This window comes from Lipotes vexillifer, unplaced genomic scaffold (genome assembly GCF_000442215.2).
Source record: "Lipotes vexillifer unplaced genomic scaffold, Lipotes_vexillifer_v1.1 scaffold781, whole genome shotgun sequence".
NCBI lineage: Eukaryota > Metazoa > Chordata > Mammalia > Artiodactyla > Lipotidae > Lipotes > Lipotes vexillifer.
Window position 1 is genome coordinate 218,747 of NW_006790027.1, and position 18,632 is coordinate 237,378.

The 18,632-nt window shown below is 37.1% G+C and overlaps 1 protein-coding gene across 1 annotated transcript in view; it reads right to left on the minus strand.

Annotated features, from left to right (window-relative positions):
- Positions 1 to 18,632, minus strand: part of PROS1 (protein S) — a 57,792-nt gene that overhangs the window by 32,315 nt on the left and 6,845 nt on the right. The window contains exons 2-3 of the mRNA XM_007463196.1: positions 7,013 to 7,170; positions 4,046 to 4,070 (exon numbers count right to left, since the gene is read on the minus strand). Of these exons, the coding sequence (XP_007463258.1) occupies positions 4,046 to 4,070; positions 7,013 to 7,170 (183 nt within the window). The remainder of the gene's footprint in view (positions 1 to 4,045; positions 4,071 to 7,012; positions 7,171 to 18,632) is intronic.

Here is an 18,632-nt window from a genome sequence, read left to right on the forward strand (position 1 = left end):
CAGAGTATTTATGCCCAAATTCCATGTTTTCAGTGCAGTATATGGATAGACTAATGTGATTTCTGAACACTTACAACTCTAAATCCAAACACTGCCAAAAAGTATGGGTTAGTATTAGTGGTCTAATTTCTTGGGTGACCTTATCTCACTCTAAGGAGCTCCCAGCATGAGCTGTGGTAATTAGTAAAATTACTGTTAGGTTTACCAGAGACAAAATTATAAAGGTTCCCCCCACCCCCTAATTAGGACCATTGGCCTGCAGGATATACACATCAAAAGACAGAAAGACTTAACTTAGAGTATTTCTTTTCTGTTTTCAACAGTGGAATTCATCACATATGCTTGTAACTAAAGACCAAAATATAAAATGTGAATCAAAAAATATATCATAATAAAAAGTATATTTTGGGGCTTCCCTGGTGGCACAGTGGTTGAGAGTCCGCCTGCCAATGCAGGGGACATGGGTTCGTGTCCCGGTCCGGGAAGATTCCACATGCCGCGGAGCAGCTAGGCCTATGAGCCATGGCCTCTGAGCATGCGCGTCTGGAGCCTGTGCTTTGCAACGGGAGAGGCCACAACAGTGAGAGGCCTGCGTACCGCAAAAAGAAATAAAGTATATTTTGGGGGACTTCCCTGGTGGCACAGTGGTTAAGAATCTGACTGCCAATGCAGGGGACCCGGGTTTGATCCCTAGTCTGGGAAGATCCCACATGCTGTGGAGCAACTAAGCTCGTGTGCCACAACTACTGAGCCTGCGCTCTAGAGCCAGCGAGCCACAACTACTGAGTCTGCGTGCCACAACTACTGAAGCCCATGCGCCTAGAGCCCATGCTCTGCAACAAGAGAAGCCACCACAATGAGAAGCCCGCGCACCGCAGTGAAGAGTAGCCCCCGCTCACTGCAACTAGAGAAAGCCCGTGTGCAGTGATGAAGACCCAACACAACCAAAAATGAATAAATAAAATAAAAAAATATTTTTAAAAGTATATTTTTTGTTTCACTATATAAGTTAATTAATAATAATACTTTACATCTGAAGAAAGTTTGACATAAAAAAATCTATCTATATACATATACTTATTCGATATTCCCAACAGCTCTGAAGTTAGAAAATATAGTTATAGTGTAAGTTAAATACAGAACCTGAAAAGTTAAATAAGTTTCCTAAACCGACACAGTAGAAATTTTTATGTCTGAGACTAGAGTCCACATCATATCATTATTATTTTCTTTTTTTAGGGCTTGGCTTTTCTATCATGCTTCCAAATAAGATAGGCAAATAAAAGAGAAAGCTGAGTAGAAACAGAGGCAGTTGAGAGGAATGGAAGGAAAAAAAGAAAAAGATTTTATCTAACTTTTCCAAAACACATAATGTTGTATTAAAATGTTATTTATGTTTATCCAAATGTACTCTGTGATCAAAGGTACGTTATCTTCCAGAGTGTTGATGCCTGCAGAAACACAGCCTCATTACATGGACCTAAGAAACAAGGAATAATACTATATTTTAATGTAAGCTTATAATTTTAACAGCCAAATATTGTCCATTTTAATTACAAAATATTTAAATTCCTACCTAAAATGGAGAGACTGAAATAGTCTTGATAGTCTATCTTTTCTTGACTTTAAGATTATAAACCTTTAATTTTTGCTTTAGAAAGTAAGGAGTCAAAGCATAACTTTACAAAGAAGAAATGTTTTTCATGGATGTATATCTCAGATATGATAGCTAAAGTTTTTAGAAAATCTTGTTGAATTTTCATATCTAAAGTCATAAATAATATCACTACACAATTTTTATAGTATCCTCTTTCCAAATTTGAATGAAACTGCTTAAGTCTGTTATTAGCAGCTAGAAAAGGGAAGGTAAGGAAAGAAAAGAAAATAGGACAAGAGGAGAAGTTAGGGGAAAAAAATGAAGAGAACTAGCATGACATATTTTACTAAGTGCTTTGAAAACATTACCTCATTTTATTTCTTGCTAGAAACTTATTAGGTAAATTGTTACTAACCACTTGACAAATTGGAAAACTATAACTCATAGAGGTTAAATAATTTTAAGATCTTGCGGGAGATAAATGTTCAATTGGAATTAATAAAAAGAAATTATAATAAGTCAACTGTAAAATACCCAGCAGCCCAAGAACAGAAAAGGGTCATGCTATGGAGTTCTAAAGAGAGATACCATTGAACCGATGTCCTGCAGTTGATGAGAGGGTGAAATGAGAGGCAGTGTATTATAGCTGGGTCTCCTTGACTCCGGATTTGCCACAAAAATAAGATTCACACCATCGTGGACACTCAAAAAAGGGAAGAGTAACCACTTCAGGAACTATGAAAAAGAGCACTTGGTTCAGAAAGGGTCTTCTCCCAGTGATGTTGGGCTCTTACCTTGTTAATTGTCCTGAAGGGTAAATGTAAGTACATACCATCAATTCAATGTAAGGCTCCCTAGGAAAGGGGGAAAGGTATATATAGTCCCCTATCTACAGATGGTCTCTGGGATCTCTGCATGGGTATTCAGAAGTAAAACAAAAACAAAGTGTAATACCCTAAACTATAATTAAACCCTAAAATTTCAAGAGAAATGAGAGTTTAATAGAAATAGTTATTTGCTAAATTATATTAACAACACTAAACTTCATAGTTATTACTGTATATCAGAGTACATTCCTACTTTTTTTTTTTTTTCAAGGAAGATTTACTTTTCAGTTTTGCAGGCCTTGGAGTCTCATGTTGGCTGGCATGAGAGTGGGGTAGAAAGATGCACAGATGGGGACTATTCTGAGCTCAAAGGAAGAGGGAGAGCAAACCTCTGTGGGCTGGACCTATAGAGAATCTTATCAGAAAGACATGTACAAATGCTACTCCACTTCCATTCTTTGGAAATGCTGACAAGTCTCCAAAAAATATTAATAAAATATTTTTATATTTATTTAGAACAAACTGTAGCCTTTTAATTGACATTTAGTTGAAATCATCTAATCTCTTTAGGTATGGAAATGCTACCTCACTCCTTCTGCTTTTGTATCCAAAGGCAAAACATGGATGGGATATTGTAGGAAATGAGGAAATGGTGTTGCAAAGTGGGAAGTTGTTAATAATTTCTATCAATATTTAAATGATAATTATGTCACAAGCTCTGGAGAGTGTAGAGATCTTTCCTTTCATTAAAAGATAACCCATGGGGCTTCCCTGGTGCCAAGATTTTGTCTGCGATAGCATTAGCTAACCAAACCAGCTGTTAGAACTGAAGCTGGGGCTCTAGCTAGCACATGGAACAAAATTAGCAATATTAATACATTCAGCCTAATTCAAAATTATATATGCCTTGAGTATTAGTTTTCTATTGTTGCGTAACAAGTTACCACAAACTTAGCATCTTAAAACAACACAATTGGGCTTCCCTGGTGGCGCAGTGGTTAAGAGTCTGCCTGCCGATGCAGGGCACACGGGTTCGTGCCCCGGACTGGGAAGATCCCACATGCCGCGGAGCAGCTGGGCCTGTGAGCCATGGCCGCTGAGCCTGCGCGTCTGGAGCCTGTGCTCCGCAACGGGAGAGGCCACAACAGTGAGAGGCCCGCGTACCGCAAAAAAAAAAGATAACCTGTGAAGAACATATGTATATATATAACTGATTCATTTTGTTGTAAAGCAGAAACTAACACACCATTGTAAAGCAATTATACTCCAATAAAGGTGTTAAAAAAAAAGATAACCCATGAAAACTCATGTACTTATAGATAATATTCTGTTACCTAAATATAACTTTGCATCAGCTCAGTGACTCTTTATGAGAAAGACAAAAAAATGAAAAAGACTAAAAGTCAAAATGTCACATAGTAATTAAAAGAACCATTCCAAATTCATCTACACGACTTTAAATAAAAGGACAGAAATTTTGCATATAGAATGAGAGAGATCTTACTCCCAAGGCTAATGAAATTGTACTGGATGAAATATATATGAGTGGAGGATTGGGCTTCATCATATTTAAGTTTTCTTCCATTTCTCAGATTATATGATTGAGGTCCTTTGAACTTACCTAAATATTTTGGATAAAAATATTCCTAGAAAAAAAAAAAGAAAAGAAAAAATATATCTTAGCAAATCTAAATTTCATATAAAGTTAAAACGATTTTAAAATGTGTTTTTATATTAAAGATGCAATAAATTACATATAACTGTCATTTCCACATTATAGCATTTTTTCTATAGTAAAATATATACCAGGAATAGATGACTAATAACATTAAGCCATAAGATGCTTAGGCTTAAAGCAATACTGATCAATTAAATCATGTTTCAAAGGTTTCTAAACTGAAAACAGGCCCCACCCCACTGAAGATGTTAAATGTGACTATATATGCCCCCTTTACGTAAATCTTTTAATTTTTCCATGATGGTTAGATACCCATCTGATGCATCTCACATCATGCTGAGTACACACACCAGATTCATTGCTGAATAACAGTAACATAATTTGAATTGAATTAAAGTGGCCATTTGCCTTTTAGCATCTTATGTACATGTAATACCTTACTTATAAATTGGTTATGTACCAAGAATTTTTCTGTAAATCAGTAATTTAGACTAAGGAAAGCACTTCAGCAAAAGGAGAAAAATGTTAGAAATGATTTCTGATGGTAAGGTTCCCAGGCTAGTTCACAAAAGCCTTCTTAAGCCATAATACATCCAATATGCAGCATTAATAGCATAAGAGGGCTTCCCTGGTGGCGCAGTGGTTGGGGGTCCGCCTGCTGGTGCGGGGGACACGCGTTCGTGCCTCGGACCGGGAGGATCCCGCGTGCCGCGGAGCGGCTGGGCCCGTGGGCCGTGGCCGCTGGGCCTGAGCGTCCGGGGCCTGTGCTCCGCGGTGGGAGGGGCCGCAGCGGTGAGAGGCCCCGTACCGCAAAAAAAAAAAAAGCATAAGAACTCTGCATGAGAAACCAGTGTTTCTACACAAAAACAATCTCAAGTACAGAACATAACTTTCATTCAGGACACAATTAAAGTCCTCATTCCTTCCTCCTCTCACATATAAACCTACACAACACTTAGCTACTAGTTTATAAGATGAGATCTCCCACTAAGCAATTCAGACATCAGTGTTGTCATCTACAGAACAAAAGCCAGGATATAAACAATGATGAATTGGTTCAAAAGGAGATGATGTAATGGTGAAAGGACTATGGGGAGACAAGCAATAAGGTGGTGACTGGGAGTGTGGACTAGGGTATGAGGGATGTGGGCAGGGAGCGGCTGGAGCAGGATAGAAAGTGAGAAGCAATAACAAATGGGTTCTTTTCTTCTTTCATTTCTCCCATTTCTTCCTTACTCTCTCCATCATCTTTCTCTTCTGTCAACAACACAACTGTCAGAATGAGTGGAAGAGAGGAAACACATAAATGAGTTTCTTTTCTCTACCCTTTTCCCTCCCCTCCATATGGCTTCTGTCTCACTTCCCATTTGCTACTCAGATGCTAAGCTATGAGAACATATTTACAGTGTTAGATATACATGCTCAAGTATTTATAGGTAATATAATCAAATGAAGTCTTGAGCATGCAGGCTTGCCTTAAAATGTTCCAGCAAAACAAAACAAAAATTAGAGTGGGTGGGGTAGAGAATAGGCAGAACAAGAATGGCAGATTGTTGATAATCATTGAAAGGGAAAGTAGGTATATTGGGGTTTATTATATTCTTCTCCCTACTTTGGGATATATTTACAATTTCCATAATAAAAAGAAATTTGTGTATATGTGTGTGTGTGTTTATCTGTTTCCTACACAATATGAGTACACTGTTATATTGTGTGAAATAAAATATTTTTGTCTTAATTGCTTTTCCACAGCAGGCAACAAAACTAAGACAAACATTTTGATTCAATCTTGGAGAGTGTTAAAAATGAATCTTCAGGTACCCTGGGAAAAATTCCCTTTGAACCTATTAGAGTAGGTGGAGGTAAGAGGATTAAAGGGCAATCCCAGAAAACACAAGTTATTACTGTCTTGGACAAGTTCTCTAACTATAGACAAATGGTTCCTGCTCGTTATGGCTCATCTAGTCTCATGGCTCCAGGAACTAAGGCGGAGGTAAAGGAGGTACTTTGCATATGTTTTCTCCCTCATTTCCTTTTGGTTATACAGTTCATCTCAGGGAAAATAATCTGAGGTTACCCTGAAGGTTATCAAACCTGAATTCTTCACCCTAATTCGAAGAGGCACTATTTATATTCCTGCTACCCACAGAACATGTTAAAGAACCCCCTTCTCTAGGAAAATTAGGGGACTAAAGATCAGATCTAGGGGCTCCATATTTCTGTATGATATTTAGGGATCTTTGTGATCATTTTATTCTAGACTAAATTGGAAAAATGTATACACTAAAGGTATAAATTCCAACCGCAGAGACTATTGATGATTTATAGTGCGCTGAGGAAACTTCCCAACAGTTTATGGAATAAATTAAAAGTATTCTCAGGGAACACAGTACTGTAATGAATCCTTTATTAAGCATTTACTGAGTATCTATTATGTACCAAGCTCTGAATTAGAGGCTCTGTTTTCTAAAGCTTGGTTAAAAATGCCAATGGAGAGAATTAATGAAGCATAGTGATAACAATGTAGTCACACACACACACACACACACACACACACACACACACACACACACACTTGAGGTGCCTTCCCCTCACCCAACACTACAAAATCCTGGTTGGGAGAAAGTAGTTACAAACCACAAGGTTCATACTATTTGTGATAATTAGGTATAGTTGAATTATAGTTTGGTCAGAGCACATTGGTTTTGGCAAATAGTGTCTCCCTAACGAGCCCACTTTCCTTTGAAGGTAATTCCTCCTGAAACGCTTCAGTGGTTACATGTGGAAGGTGATATACACAATCATTAACTTTAAAAAGAAACACAAGGGAACACAGACTCAAGCTGCAAACATTCCATCTGTAACTGTATGTCTAGGTATGCTAACTTACCACTTTTCATGAATTCTTACCGTTTCAGGGTCATTTTCAAAGACCTCCCTGGCTTCTTCTTTGTTGCACAGTTCTTCAATGCATTCTCTTTCAAGATTACCCTTTTTTGTTTCTTCAATCAAAGAATTTGCACGCCTTTTCCTAACCAGGACTTGTGAAGCATGTTGCTTCGACAAAACTGAAGAAAAACAAAAAAAGTTTACATGAACAAATCTTTCATTTCTCCACCTAAAATATTATGTTAAGCAATGATACATTATATAAATCATTTTCTGCCGGTAAATTGTATGCCATTTAAAGTTAGTACGCTATTTAAAGTTATGCCTGCCTCAGGACTTCCCTCGTGGCGCAGTGGTTAAGAATCCACCTGCCAATGCAGGGGACATGGGTTCGAGCCCTGGTCTGGGAAGATCCCACATGCCACGGAGTAACTAATCACGTGTGCCACAACTACTGAGCCTGCACTCTAGAGCCCACAAGCCATAACTACTGAGCCCGTGTGCTGCAACTGCTGAAGCCCACACACCTAGAGCCTGTGCTCCTCAACAAGAGAAGCCACTACAGTGAGAAGCCCCCGCACCGAAACGAAGAGTGGCCCCCACCTGCCGCAACTAGAAAAAGCCCGCGCACAGCAGAGAATATCCAATGCAGCCAAAAATAAATAAATTTATTAAGTAAATAAAAATTAAAGTTATACCTGCCTCAGTAGGGTTGAACTGAGGAAAACACATGGATACATAAGCACTTTGCTTAACAATGCAAAGAGCAGTTTGGTGTGTAGCTACAGCGTTTGTCTAATGATCTACACAAATTATTCAAGCTTATGCTTGAGGTCAAACATACCAAACAATAATTTAATGTTTACCTCGTTATGACTACATTGGTAAAAGCATCATGCTGAAATGACTATAAAGTCATAGCCACAGCATCTTTAAAGCTAGAGTAACAAACTTTCTCAGTTTTAATGTAAAACTTGTGTGATCTCTGTGGAGAAAGAGAAATGCAGTAGTACAGTCCAGTCAGCTATTTGAAAGATACTTGATAGGCTAAAACACCTGGTTATTTATACAAACAAGAAAATAAAATTCCATGGCCAAAGGAAGACCTTGTGCAAAGCACAAAATACAGAAGAGAAAAAATCAGTAACTTTGAGTATATAAAAAATTTTAAGCAATTGACAAACGATGACAAAAATAACAAAGTTCAACATCAAGCAACAGATTGCAGGAAAATATTTCCATCATATATAACAGAAAAAATTACATCCAGAATTTATAAACAACTTTTGCAAATTAAAGAAAAAGTAATACAACAATATGCCAACCAATACAGGAATGTGTGCAAGGTTAAAAACAAAATAAATAATATAAATAAAAGATAAACAAAGCAATGCCATTTACACATCACTACAGAGAAAAATTAAAGTAGCCAATAAACATGTGAAAAGATGTTTAACACAAATTTTTTAAAACAATTGGATTTTTGCCTAATAGATTTGCAAAAATTTAAAAGACGGATAATATCAAGTATTGGTGAGTGTAAGTGGAAACAAGTATTCTTGTACAATGGTGATAGGAATATAAACTGATAGGTATTATTTGAAGGTAATTTGGTAGTATCTGAAAATTAAAAGTACATATACTCGGGGCTTTCCTGGTGTCGCAGTGGTTGAGAGTCCACCTGCCGATGCAGGGGACACGGGTTCATGCCCCGGTCCGGGAGGATCCCACATGCCGCAAAGCAGCTGGGCCCGGGAGCCATGGCCGCTGAGCCTGCGCGTCCGGAGCCTGTGCTCCGCAACGGGAGAGGCCACAACAGTGAAAGGCCCGCATACAGCCAAAAAAAAAATGTTATTCTGTGAGCATGCCACCCGCAAGTGTATCGCTAACTGATAAATGGCAGCCCAATCAACAATGAAAGGGTCTGACATTGCAATTATCTCATTTACTTGAAATAGTTTTAAACATGCTACATGATAATAAATATAGCAAAAACTTGGCCCTTCTGAACTTCAAAGCAAATATGTGAGTCTTTCTGAAAAAACAATAACACTTTGTATTAAGGATAAATATTTTGATACAATAATAAAACAATCAAGGTCAAATGCAGTTGGAAAACAAAACATAAACATCACTCCTTGGCATTTCTTCCTTACAGAATATTAAGTTTTAGAATGCAGAGGTTAATATTAATAGTTAGGAATATCTCTTGCCCTATAAAGGCCCCCACTGCAGGACACAGACCAGCTGTAATAACACATCCTATATTCATGTTTGGGGAAGTTCTCAATTGTCTAGGGAGAACCAAGGTGTGGTTTAAAGGAATGCTCACAAACATTCATAAAACTAGAAGGAAACAAAGTAACCTCCATTATTTCAGAGATGATGAAAATCAGGAGCATACAAGATATTTGCTCTAAGTTATAAAGTTAATAAATAGCAAAAGTACAACTTAGATCACAGGCATCCCAATGCTCAGACCTGCAACCATCCATTACTATTTGCTGCTGTTTTTCAAAAAAGAGGGAGACGTTTCACTGTCTCAGATGATAAGAGGAATATTAAAAATGAAAATTGTTACACCTCTGACCTAAAGGATAATGAAGCTAATAATTTAAAAAATAATTTTGTCTAAATAAATTTTGCCTGAATTTAAACGTTTATGTTTTAGTTCATCTGGGTTCACCTCAATAATACTTCCAATTGGCATGATACTTAAAAATTTTCAAAGTGTATATTAATGATTTCATTTGATCCTCACATAAATAATGAAATATATTACAGTACAGAATTATCATCCCCATTTTCCTACTGAAGAAATTGGAGCTAAAAGAGGTTACATGGTTTTTTTCAAGGTCATAGAGCTACAAAGTTGTGCTATTGGGACAGGAATTTAAATGTACCCATCCTCCTAGTCCAACGCTCTTTCTTCTATGTATTCTGCCACTTAAATGCTCACAATGTACTTGATCTAAAAAAATAAATTATGTGGTTGTGTAGTGGACATGTTTGGTATCTTAAATAAGACATTTACTGTCCTTTATAAAAAAGATCCATTCATCTAACAGAGTGTGCTTTCAAAGGAGTCTACTATTCCTTGTCAAACAGATACAAACATGATATCACAGATCCAAACTAAGAACTACAGAACTGTAGGATGAGACAAATATATGTTCCAAAGTGTTTTTATCAGCTGGCTCAAAGTCAATCTGCCCAAAAATATCTACCCTGCCAGCATGCAGGAATGTCTAAAAAGTTCCATTATTTATCATAATAATAACTATGGCACCATAAGCACATAAATGCTCTTTTTGCATTATCTCCTATTAATCCTATCACAACTGTTATACACATGAACTAACTGAAACTCAGAGAAGTTGAGTTTAATCTTACCAAGTTCACACAACTGAGAAGTCAATCAAGCCTGCCTCCAAAACCCATTCATTCTCTTTCTGCATTACCACATTGTCTCTAATTATTTGTTTCACTTCTTTAGATCAAGAAGTTTTTCAAGAAATTCCTTGTGAAAACACAACTATGTGCTTGAAAAGTGTTACATTCAGATTCAAATTTTAGGTTACAATGTTTAGTTATGAGTCTTTCAAGATTAGAAATATGACTGAATCTGCTTGATTTTTTTAACAATCTGAACAGTGACCATAGAAGTTGAACAATTATGTCAATAACATAAACCATTATGCAAACATTAACTAGAATTCTTTTTTGAAATTGTCTTCACAGCCTTCACATGTTCCCTTCAATATTTTCTGTGGGGACCAATTTTTTTTTCAACATAAATTTGACTATATAACAGAAAGTAATTTATTGTTGTTGGTACTTCACTTAAGCATCTGTCATAAGGATAGTGGGGTTAGCATTGCCTCTACTCACAGGAAAATTCCCTCACAGTTCAATTCAGTTCGACCTTGGTCAAGAATTAATGAAAAATGTTAAAAGCCCCTTTCCCACTTAGTTGTCCAAGCTTGCCACCCTCTGTTCAGAGGGGTCAGGACCACAGAGCTGCAGGTTGTCCAAAACTGATCAGTCAGATGTGGGTCTAAGAGGAGGAGGTCTAAGCTTTAGAATAGTTCATCCTCTGAATCTCTTCCATTCTGCTCTCTTGTCTTTGCAAAGATGGTTCTCACATTCCTCCCTCCAAGAGCTCTTCTCTTTTTAAATTCTGCTTTCTGTCTCTCTTTTGGCCCTTGTTATTTGGCATCCCAAGAATGAAAAACTGTCCCTAAAAGAATGTGTCTGAGAAGGGAATTTTAGGCTAGCATTTGGTTTGGCAGACTGTTTGAATCTTTGTTTCTTCTTCACTGTGGGAGGGGGTCAGGGAAAATGGCATTCAATGTACAAATAGAACAATTAGATAATACTTTGAGACATGCATCCTATGTCTCAACTGTTGAAATGGCATGTTTTGCTTACAAAAAGACTGATAAAAATAGAATCGCATGATATAGGAAAACCATTAGTTAATAATGATGGGATTTTTATTTTACAATTTTATTTTAAATAATCACATATTAATTAAGTATAAAATCTTTCATTTTTATCATAACGATTTATACCACAGAAGATTTAAAATTAAGGAGGGATATTAAAAAATGTGAAGTTTGCAAGGACTAAGAAAAAATCAAAATAGATTTTTAATTAGGCATTCATCAACCTACATAATTATTACCAACTTTAAGAAAAGCTTGTGATAGCCTTCAGAAATAAATGCTATGTCTATATGTATGTTATACTTCAATTTTTTTAAAGTAAAGTTTATTTTTTTTTAAAGAGAACTAATATACTACCTAATGCACTTCTCTACATTTCACATTTTGTTTAGTATTGAGGACTATGCTGCTGAGCAACTGTTCCTTCTCATATTATTATATTAAGGGTTAGAAAAACTTTAGAAAAAGTATTCTGTAAAGGTGAACCATGCCTCTGTCTTTCAAGAGGACTAAGCAATAAATAGGCTGATGAGAAATAATTTACGAGAATCAAATATCATAAGAGGTAGGTCTGGATAGTTTTAAATCTGGGAAACAAATAGAGGATATAATCTGTGAATTATATGTTGCACATATAAAGGTGAGTTCTATAACATTTGGATTAGAAAGGATGAGGGTTGGCATTTATTTAGAAGTAGGAAAGCCAGTGTCATTAAAAAATGTGACCATTGACCCCCATTCTGGAACAGATCAATGAATAGGTAGGGAAACAATGCTTGAACTGTTCAGCCACAACAGAAGTGAAACGGACCTCTCCTTACTTGAAGATTTAACTGTAACTAATTTACAGCCCCTAGTCTAGGGAAAAAAAAGAGTAAATTAAACAATCTAACCAATTCTCCCCAAGATTAAACCTTTGCTTTAGCCATAGACAGAGAAAGCAGTACATTTTATTCAATAGTTATTCCTTCCAAAACAACAAATATGTCTACCCAAAAGACAGAACAGGCAGCTTATTACCCAGAAAAAAACTACACTGTCCATTTCTGTTATGTCATGTGTTTGTTCTTGGTAAGTGATAAATTAAGGTACTTCTTTTGAAGGAACTCAGAGTTCAGATTTTGGCAAGGTCTGAAGAGGAAATTTCTAGAGCCCTGTCTTTTCTTCTCTAGACCACTACACTGCACACTGGCTACACTTTCTGAGGCTACAATGGGAAGTCTCTTTTTAGGATGTGCAGCAAGATATTCATGTAGTCAGCTTGCTTTGTCTTTTTTATCTCCTACACACTAGGACACCAAAACACTATCTGATTCAATGTCACGTAGCAAGAGGTTACAGCACAGTAAATGTCTTGTTTTTGTTCTATTTGACCTATTTTGTTAGGGTGGCATCAATTAATATAATTAGTTCACTGGCCTGTGTCTGTATTTACGTTTGGAAAAGCAAAAGGCAACAATAAGAGAGCTGGCCTAATTCTGCATAGCCCACTTCCTGCAACATCTCCCAGATCTCCCCAATAAGCAAGTCTGAAGCACGCTTAGAGGCTTAGAAAGACTCTAGATCTTAATGGCTTCCCTTTTGACTCTTAGGATATTACTATTTTTTAAGTGCTGATCTGGAAATGAGATTATTTGGAATATTGGTAAAGCATCGAGTAGGAGTTTATAATGCAATATAATTTCTACCAGCCTTTCAGAACTCCCTGTTGATTTTCTAAAAGGCTATAAGACACAGTCTAAATAACAATGGAGTAAAATGATAACTTAGGAAGGGAGAGAAAATGATTGGGATAAGGAGTCGAGGAAAAGAAAACAAGTAATAAGGAAAGGTGCATTTAACACATACCATGTGGGAGAAGGTTAGTAGCACAACTAGAAAGAGTTGTTTTCAAAGAGTCAATGTCCTCCTTACCTTGACAATTGCCCTCGGCCAATTCCCACAAAGTCTCCTAAAGAGAAGCCTGCCCAGTTACCTAGGACTGATAACAAGTTTCCCAAAAGCAATGTCCTGTTAGAAAAACAGACCTCAACAACCACAGTAGAACCCTAAGCCAGCTACCTAGTCAATCTAATCAACTTAGGACTGTCTTCAAAAAATATGAAATAACAGCTAAAAATCACTAGATATTTGCATAAAATTAATAACATGAAAGAGAAGGTCAAGAGGAACATACAGACTCCAAAGGAAATAAAGGTAATTGAAGACACAGAAGATAACTTTAAAAAATATATAACTAATATCCTAAATAAATTGAGAGAACCTGGCATCCATAAAACAAAAGTATGCTATGAAAAAGAAGTAGAGAACTAAAATATGATTTCAAAATAAAAAACTTAATGGATGGGGCTTCCCTGGTGGCGTAGTGGTTGAGAGTCTGCCTGCCGATGCAGGGGACACAGGTTCGTGCCCCGGTCCAGGAAGATCCCACATGCCGCGGAGCTGCTAGGCCCGTGAGCCATGGCCGCTGAGCCTGAGCGTCTGGAGCCTGTGCTCCGCAACGGGAGAAGCCACAACAGTGAGAGGCCCACGTACCGCAAAAAAAAAAACTTAATGGATGAACTGAAAAATAGAATGGACTACTCCCCACCCCCCAAAAAGTCAGCCCTTTTTCATTCCTATCACACTGACAAAGATTTTAAAAGTTAATATCCAATGTTGGCAAAGATGAGAGGAATCAGACACTTAAAATCTACTTTTAAAATCAGATTCCCAAGGGAAATCTAACAATATGTGTCTAAAACCTTCAAAATAGTCACACTCTTAAACTGTTATATATAGGATGGATAAAAAACGAGGTCCTACTGTATAGCACAGGGAACTGTATTCAATATCCTGTAATAAACCAAAGTGGAAAAGAATATGAGAGAAAATGTATATATATGTATATATAGCTGAATCACTTTGCTGTAAACCAGAAACTAACACAACATTGTAAATCAACTGTAATTCAATACAATTGAAAAAAAAAACAGTAATTGGGGGCCACCTTGGAGACTGTCTACCACAGGCCAAAATGATTTTTCCCTTTGGATGTTTCCTGTATTTTGTTATTGATACTGTGTTTTTCCCCTGGGTAGATATTTTTAGAATTTTTCATTACATTCGAGAGTAAGATTTTGCACCAGTTAAAAAAAAAAAATAGGCACACTTTTTAGATATTCAGCTAACAGTTCAATTGCTAGGACATTAAACTGAGGAAATGAACATGGACATGACATTGGAAATAATTTAAATGTCCAAAAATATGATTTTAGTTAAATATATTATGATGAACATATATAAAGGAAAATTATAAATCTACTTTAAAGTGTGACATAGATTTTAATTTATTGATATAAAAACAATTATCATTTTTAGATGAAATATCAAGTTACAAATAATATGTAGAGCAAAATTCCATTCTTTCGCTTATATATTTTAATTTCTAAGAACGTATATACACAGACAAAGGGGCTTAGAAGAATATAAAGCAAAATGTTACATAGGTCTCTTGCTAATGAAACTACAGATGCATTTTTTTAGCACATTATATTAAGCGTGGATTACTTGAATGGTTTAAAAATATAAGGAGATAGTAGGATATAGCTGGTAGTTTAAGTTGAGGAATGATGTCCAAAAAGGACAGAAGGTCAAATGGAACCCTAAGAAACTCTAACATTTACGGAAAAGGAGAGATCATCAAAACGACAGAAATAGAATTAGTAACACATACATATGCAGAGAGAGAAAGAAAATTTGAAGATAATGCTTATAGACATAAAAGGAGGTCAATTTCAAAAGGATAAGTTTCAAGTGTCAAATGTTGCAAAGAAGTTATTAATAATAATTACTATTATTTAGGATGAGAGCTAAAATGTATACAGTTGGTTTAACAATAGGATCACCATTAACATTCTCAGTCCCCAATACAGTGGGAGGGTGAGAAGAGAGGAGACCTCCAGAATAAACTATTTCTTCAAGAAGATCAAATGAGAATAGGAAGAGAAAGAGTGGGTGATAACTTTAAACAGAGGCAGAGAAAATGTAACGTTTTCCTAAAGTCGGGAAGGTACCTCATGGAATAGCTGTGAAACTCAATGAGAAAATGCCAAATATGCTATTTTGAAAGATGGAAAATATCATATAATTGCAAGAAGTTACAATTTTACCATTTTTATGGAGATTTAAAAGCCAGTGTTCTTGAATGTGTCCTTTTAAAGTCCATTCCAGAAAATGGACCTGAGGACTAAGAAGAATTATGCTAATGTCCCTAGAACCAGTAAGAGCCGGTTCCTGTTACCACTCCTCCATAGGAAGACTCAGAATCTATGTGGATAAATTATCCTTATTTTATTTTCCCTCAAGCCTGGAGATTTCAATTTCTATATTTGGAACAATGTAATATAAATGAAGGGGTTTTCCCCATACTGGACCTAATAACAATTTATTACGTTTAGAAAAAACAAAACTGCAACATTAAAAAATTAAAGCAATGTTTGCACTTTAAAGTTAGCCTTAGAAACCCCAGTTCTTAAAGGTCCTGTTACCCTCACATCTAATAAGTTTTTACTGAAGACCTTCCCTATAGCTGCGTTTTCCTGCCATGGGGCTCAGCTTCTTTCCTCCCTTCTCTGACATCCTCTCCCCTTCTCTGTCCCTGGCCACTGTCTACTGCCACCCCTGCAAATTTCTGTTCACTTCTTATGCAGAATCATTTATCTATCTTCTCTGCTATGGCCTTACAGACCAGAATGATTCAAACTCGAAGTGTAGGAATTACCTGAGAGTCTTGTTAAAATGCGTATTCTGAGTCAGTAGGTCTGAAGTGGGGTCAGAGATACTTCATTTCTAATAAACGCCCGGGTAATGCTGCTGCTGGTCCATGGACTACACTTGAATAGTAAAGCTATAGACCATGTTTTGGGGACTTTACTTTCTAAATCTAAAGCCATTTTCAAGGCAATTTCTAAAATAATAACAGCTCTCACCATAGGAATAATTTCAATATCAACTGCTACAATATGTTTTTCAAGCTGCCACATTAATAGCCAACTTAATGTCATTATACTAAGTCATCGGCTGGTCTGTTCGTAGGCATGTTAATTATGCTCTCTCTCTATCACAAATTTTATTCAGATAGTTAAAGCAACCTTACACTGTGTAATATACATCACCAAAGGTTTAAATGGGCAACAAGTAGTTGCGTTTCTCTTAGACGAAGAAACAGTAATCTTAACCTTGGAGGAAAAATGTTTGTAACAGACAATGCTGACCAAATATTCCATGTGCTTCCTTGCATTGGAAGCAGATGTGAGTTTTGTTACTTCCACGCTAAGACGGTTAAGAACAAGTACGAAACTGAGTTATTTGTACTGAGGTGGATGGACCTAGAGTATGTCACACAGAGTGAAGTAAGCCAGAAAGAGAAAAACAAATACCGTATGCTAATACATATATATGGAATCTAAAAAAAAAAAAAATGGCTCTGAAGAACCTCGAGGCAGGACAGGAATAAAGATGCAGACGTGGACTTGGGAACACTGGGAGGGGGAAGGGTAAACTGGGACGAAGTGAGAGAGTGGCATGGACATATATACACTACCAAATGTAAAATAGATAGCTAGTGGGAAGCAGCCGCATAGCACAGGGAGATCAGCTCAGGGCTTTGTGACCACCTAGAGGGGTGGGATAGGGAGGGTGGGAGGGAGATGCAAGAGGGAGGAGATATGGGGATATATGTATATGTATAACTGATTCACTTTGTTATAAAGCAGAAACTAACACACCATTGTAAAGCAATTATACTCCAATAAAGATGTTAAAAAAAGAAAAACAGAACAAATATGCCTCCTCCATTTCTTTCCTTTCTTGTGGGGACATTGGATGCCATGTGTTCCAGATGGTACAACTAGAGATGTAAGAGATTTACACAAACCACATTGAACTTTACATGACTAAAAAATAAACTCTTATTTTACTAAGTCACTGAGATTCAGTGATTTGGAGACTAATCTGAAGATTTGTGGATTGAAGTGTTATCACACCATAGCATATCTTACCCTAATTAACATAAGATTATGAAAAATTTAAACTAATGCTTATATTCAATAATGTGCTAATTTTCTCCTTTATTAATTCTAAAAATAAGAGAGTTCTAGTGAAAGCATAAAACACATAGATAAGACAGAGTACTTCAGCTTATTCCTTGAATAAAATAAACAATAAAGAAAAAGAATGAAAAAAAAGCCCTAAATATATTTAAATATTAGAGAATAGCACCAAGAAAATATCAATTTTCTAAATTACCCTATAATATAAATGAGGAAGTAAAGACCTTAGAAACCTTTATCACACATCAATCCATGATCCAAAAAAAAAAAAAAGGAACAAAATCTTATAAAATATCCTAAAGTCTGAGAAGGCTAAGGACAGATCACCTGGTATGGTTGGGGAGGACAATAAAGAGAAAGAGTCTTTCAAAAGAAGGACTGGGCTTCCCCGGTGGCGCAGTGGTTGAGAGTCCGCCTGCCGATGCAGGGAACGCGGGTTCGTGCTCCGGTCCGGGAGGATTCCACATGCCGCAAAACGGCTGGGCCCGTGAGCCATGGCCGCTGAGCCTGCGCGTCGGGAAAGGAGGACTGGCATATGAAAAGACCACAAGGGAAGGAGGACAGAGAAGGACAATTTTTCAGAAGAGGGGCAGGGAAAGCTCATTTGGAGGAAAAGATCTGGAAGCATCCAGATCATGAGCCTTGTACACCAGGTTCAGACTTCAGAAATAGAAGAGACAAAAAGCAGCCGTAGATGCCTCCTACTGATTTTTTAGAAGCAAACCGCCATTTTGTGGAGAGGATCACATGGTGGGAATGGTGGGTGCCTTCAGCAGCTGAGGGCCTGAGTCCTACAGCTGCCAGAAACAGAATTCTATCAATAATCCATGAGTTTGGAAGAAGATTCCAAGCTTCACATGAGATCTCGGCTCTGGTGGACCCCTTGATTTTATCCATGTGAGAACCTGGAGCAGCTCCCTGAACTTGTGCCTGGACTTCTGACCTATGAACCTATGAGATAATAAATTGTGTTGTTTTTTTTTTTTTTGCTGTACGCGGGCCTCTCACTGTTGTGGCCTCTCCCGTTGCAGAGCACAGGCTCCGGACGCGCAGGCTCAGCGGCCATGGCTCACGGGCCCAGCCGCTCCGCGGCATGTGGGA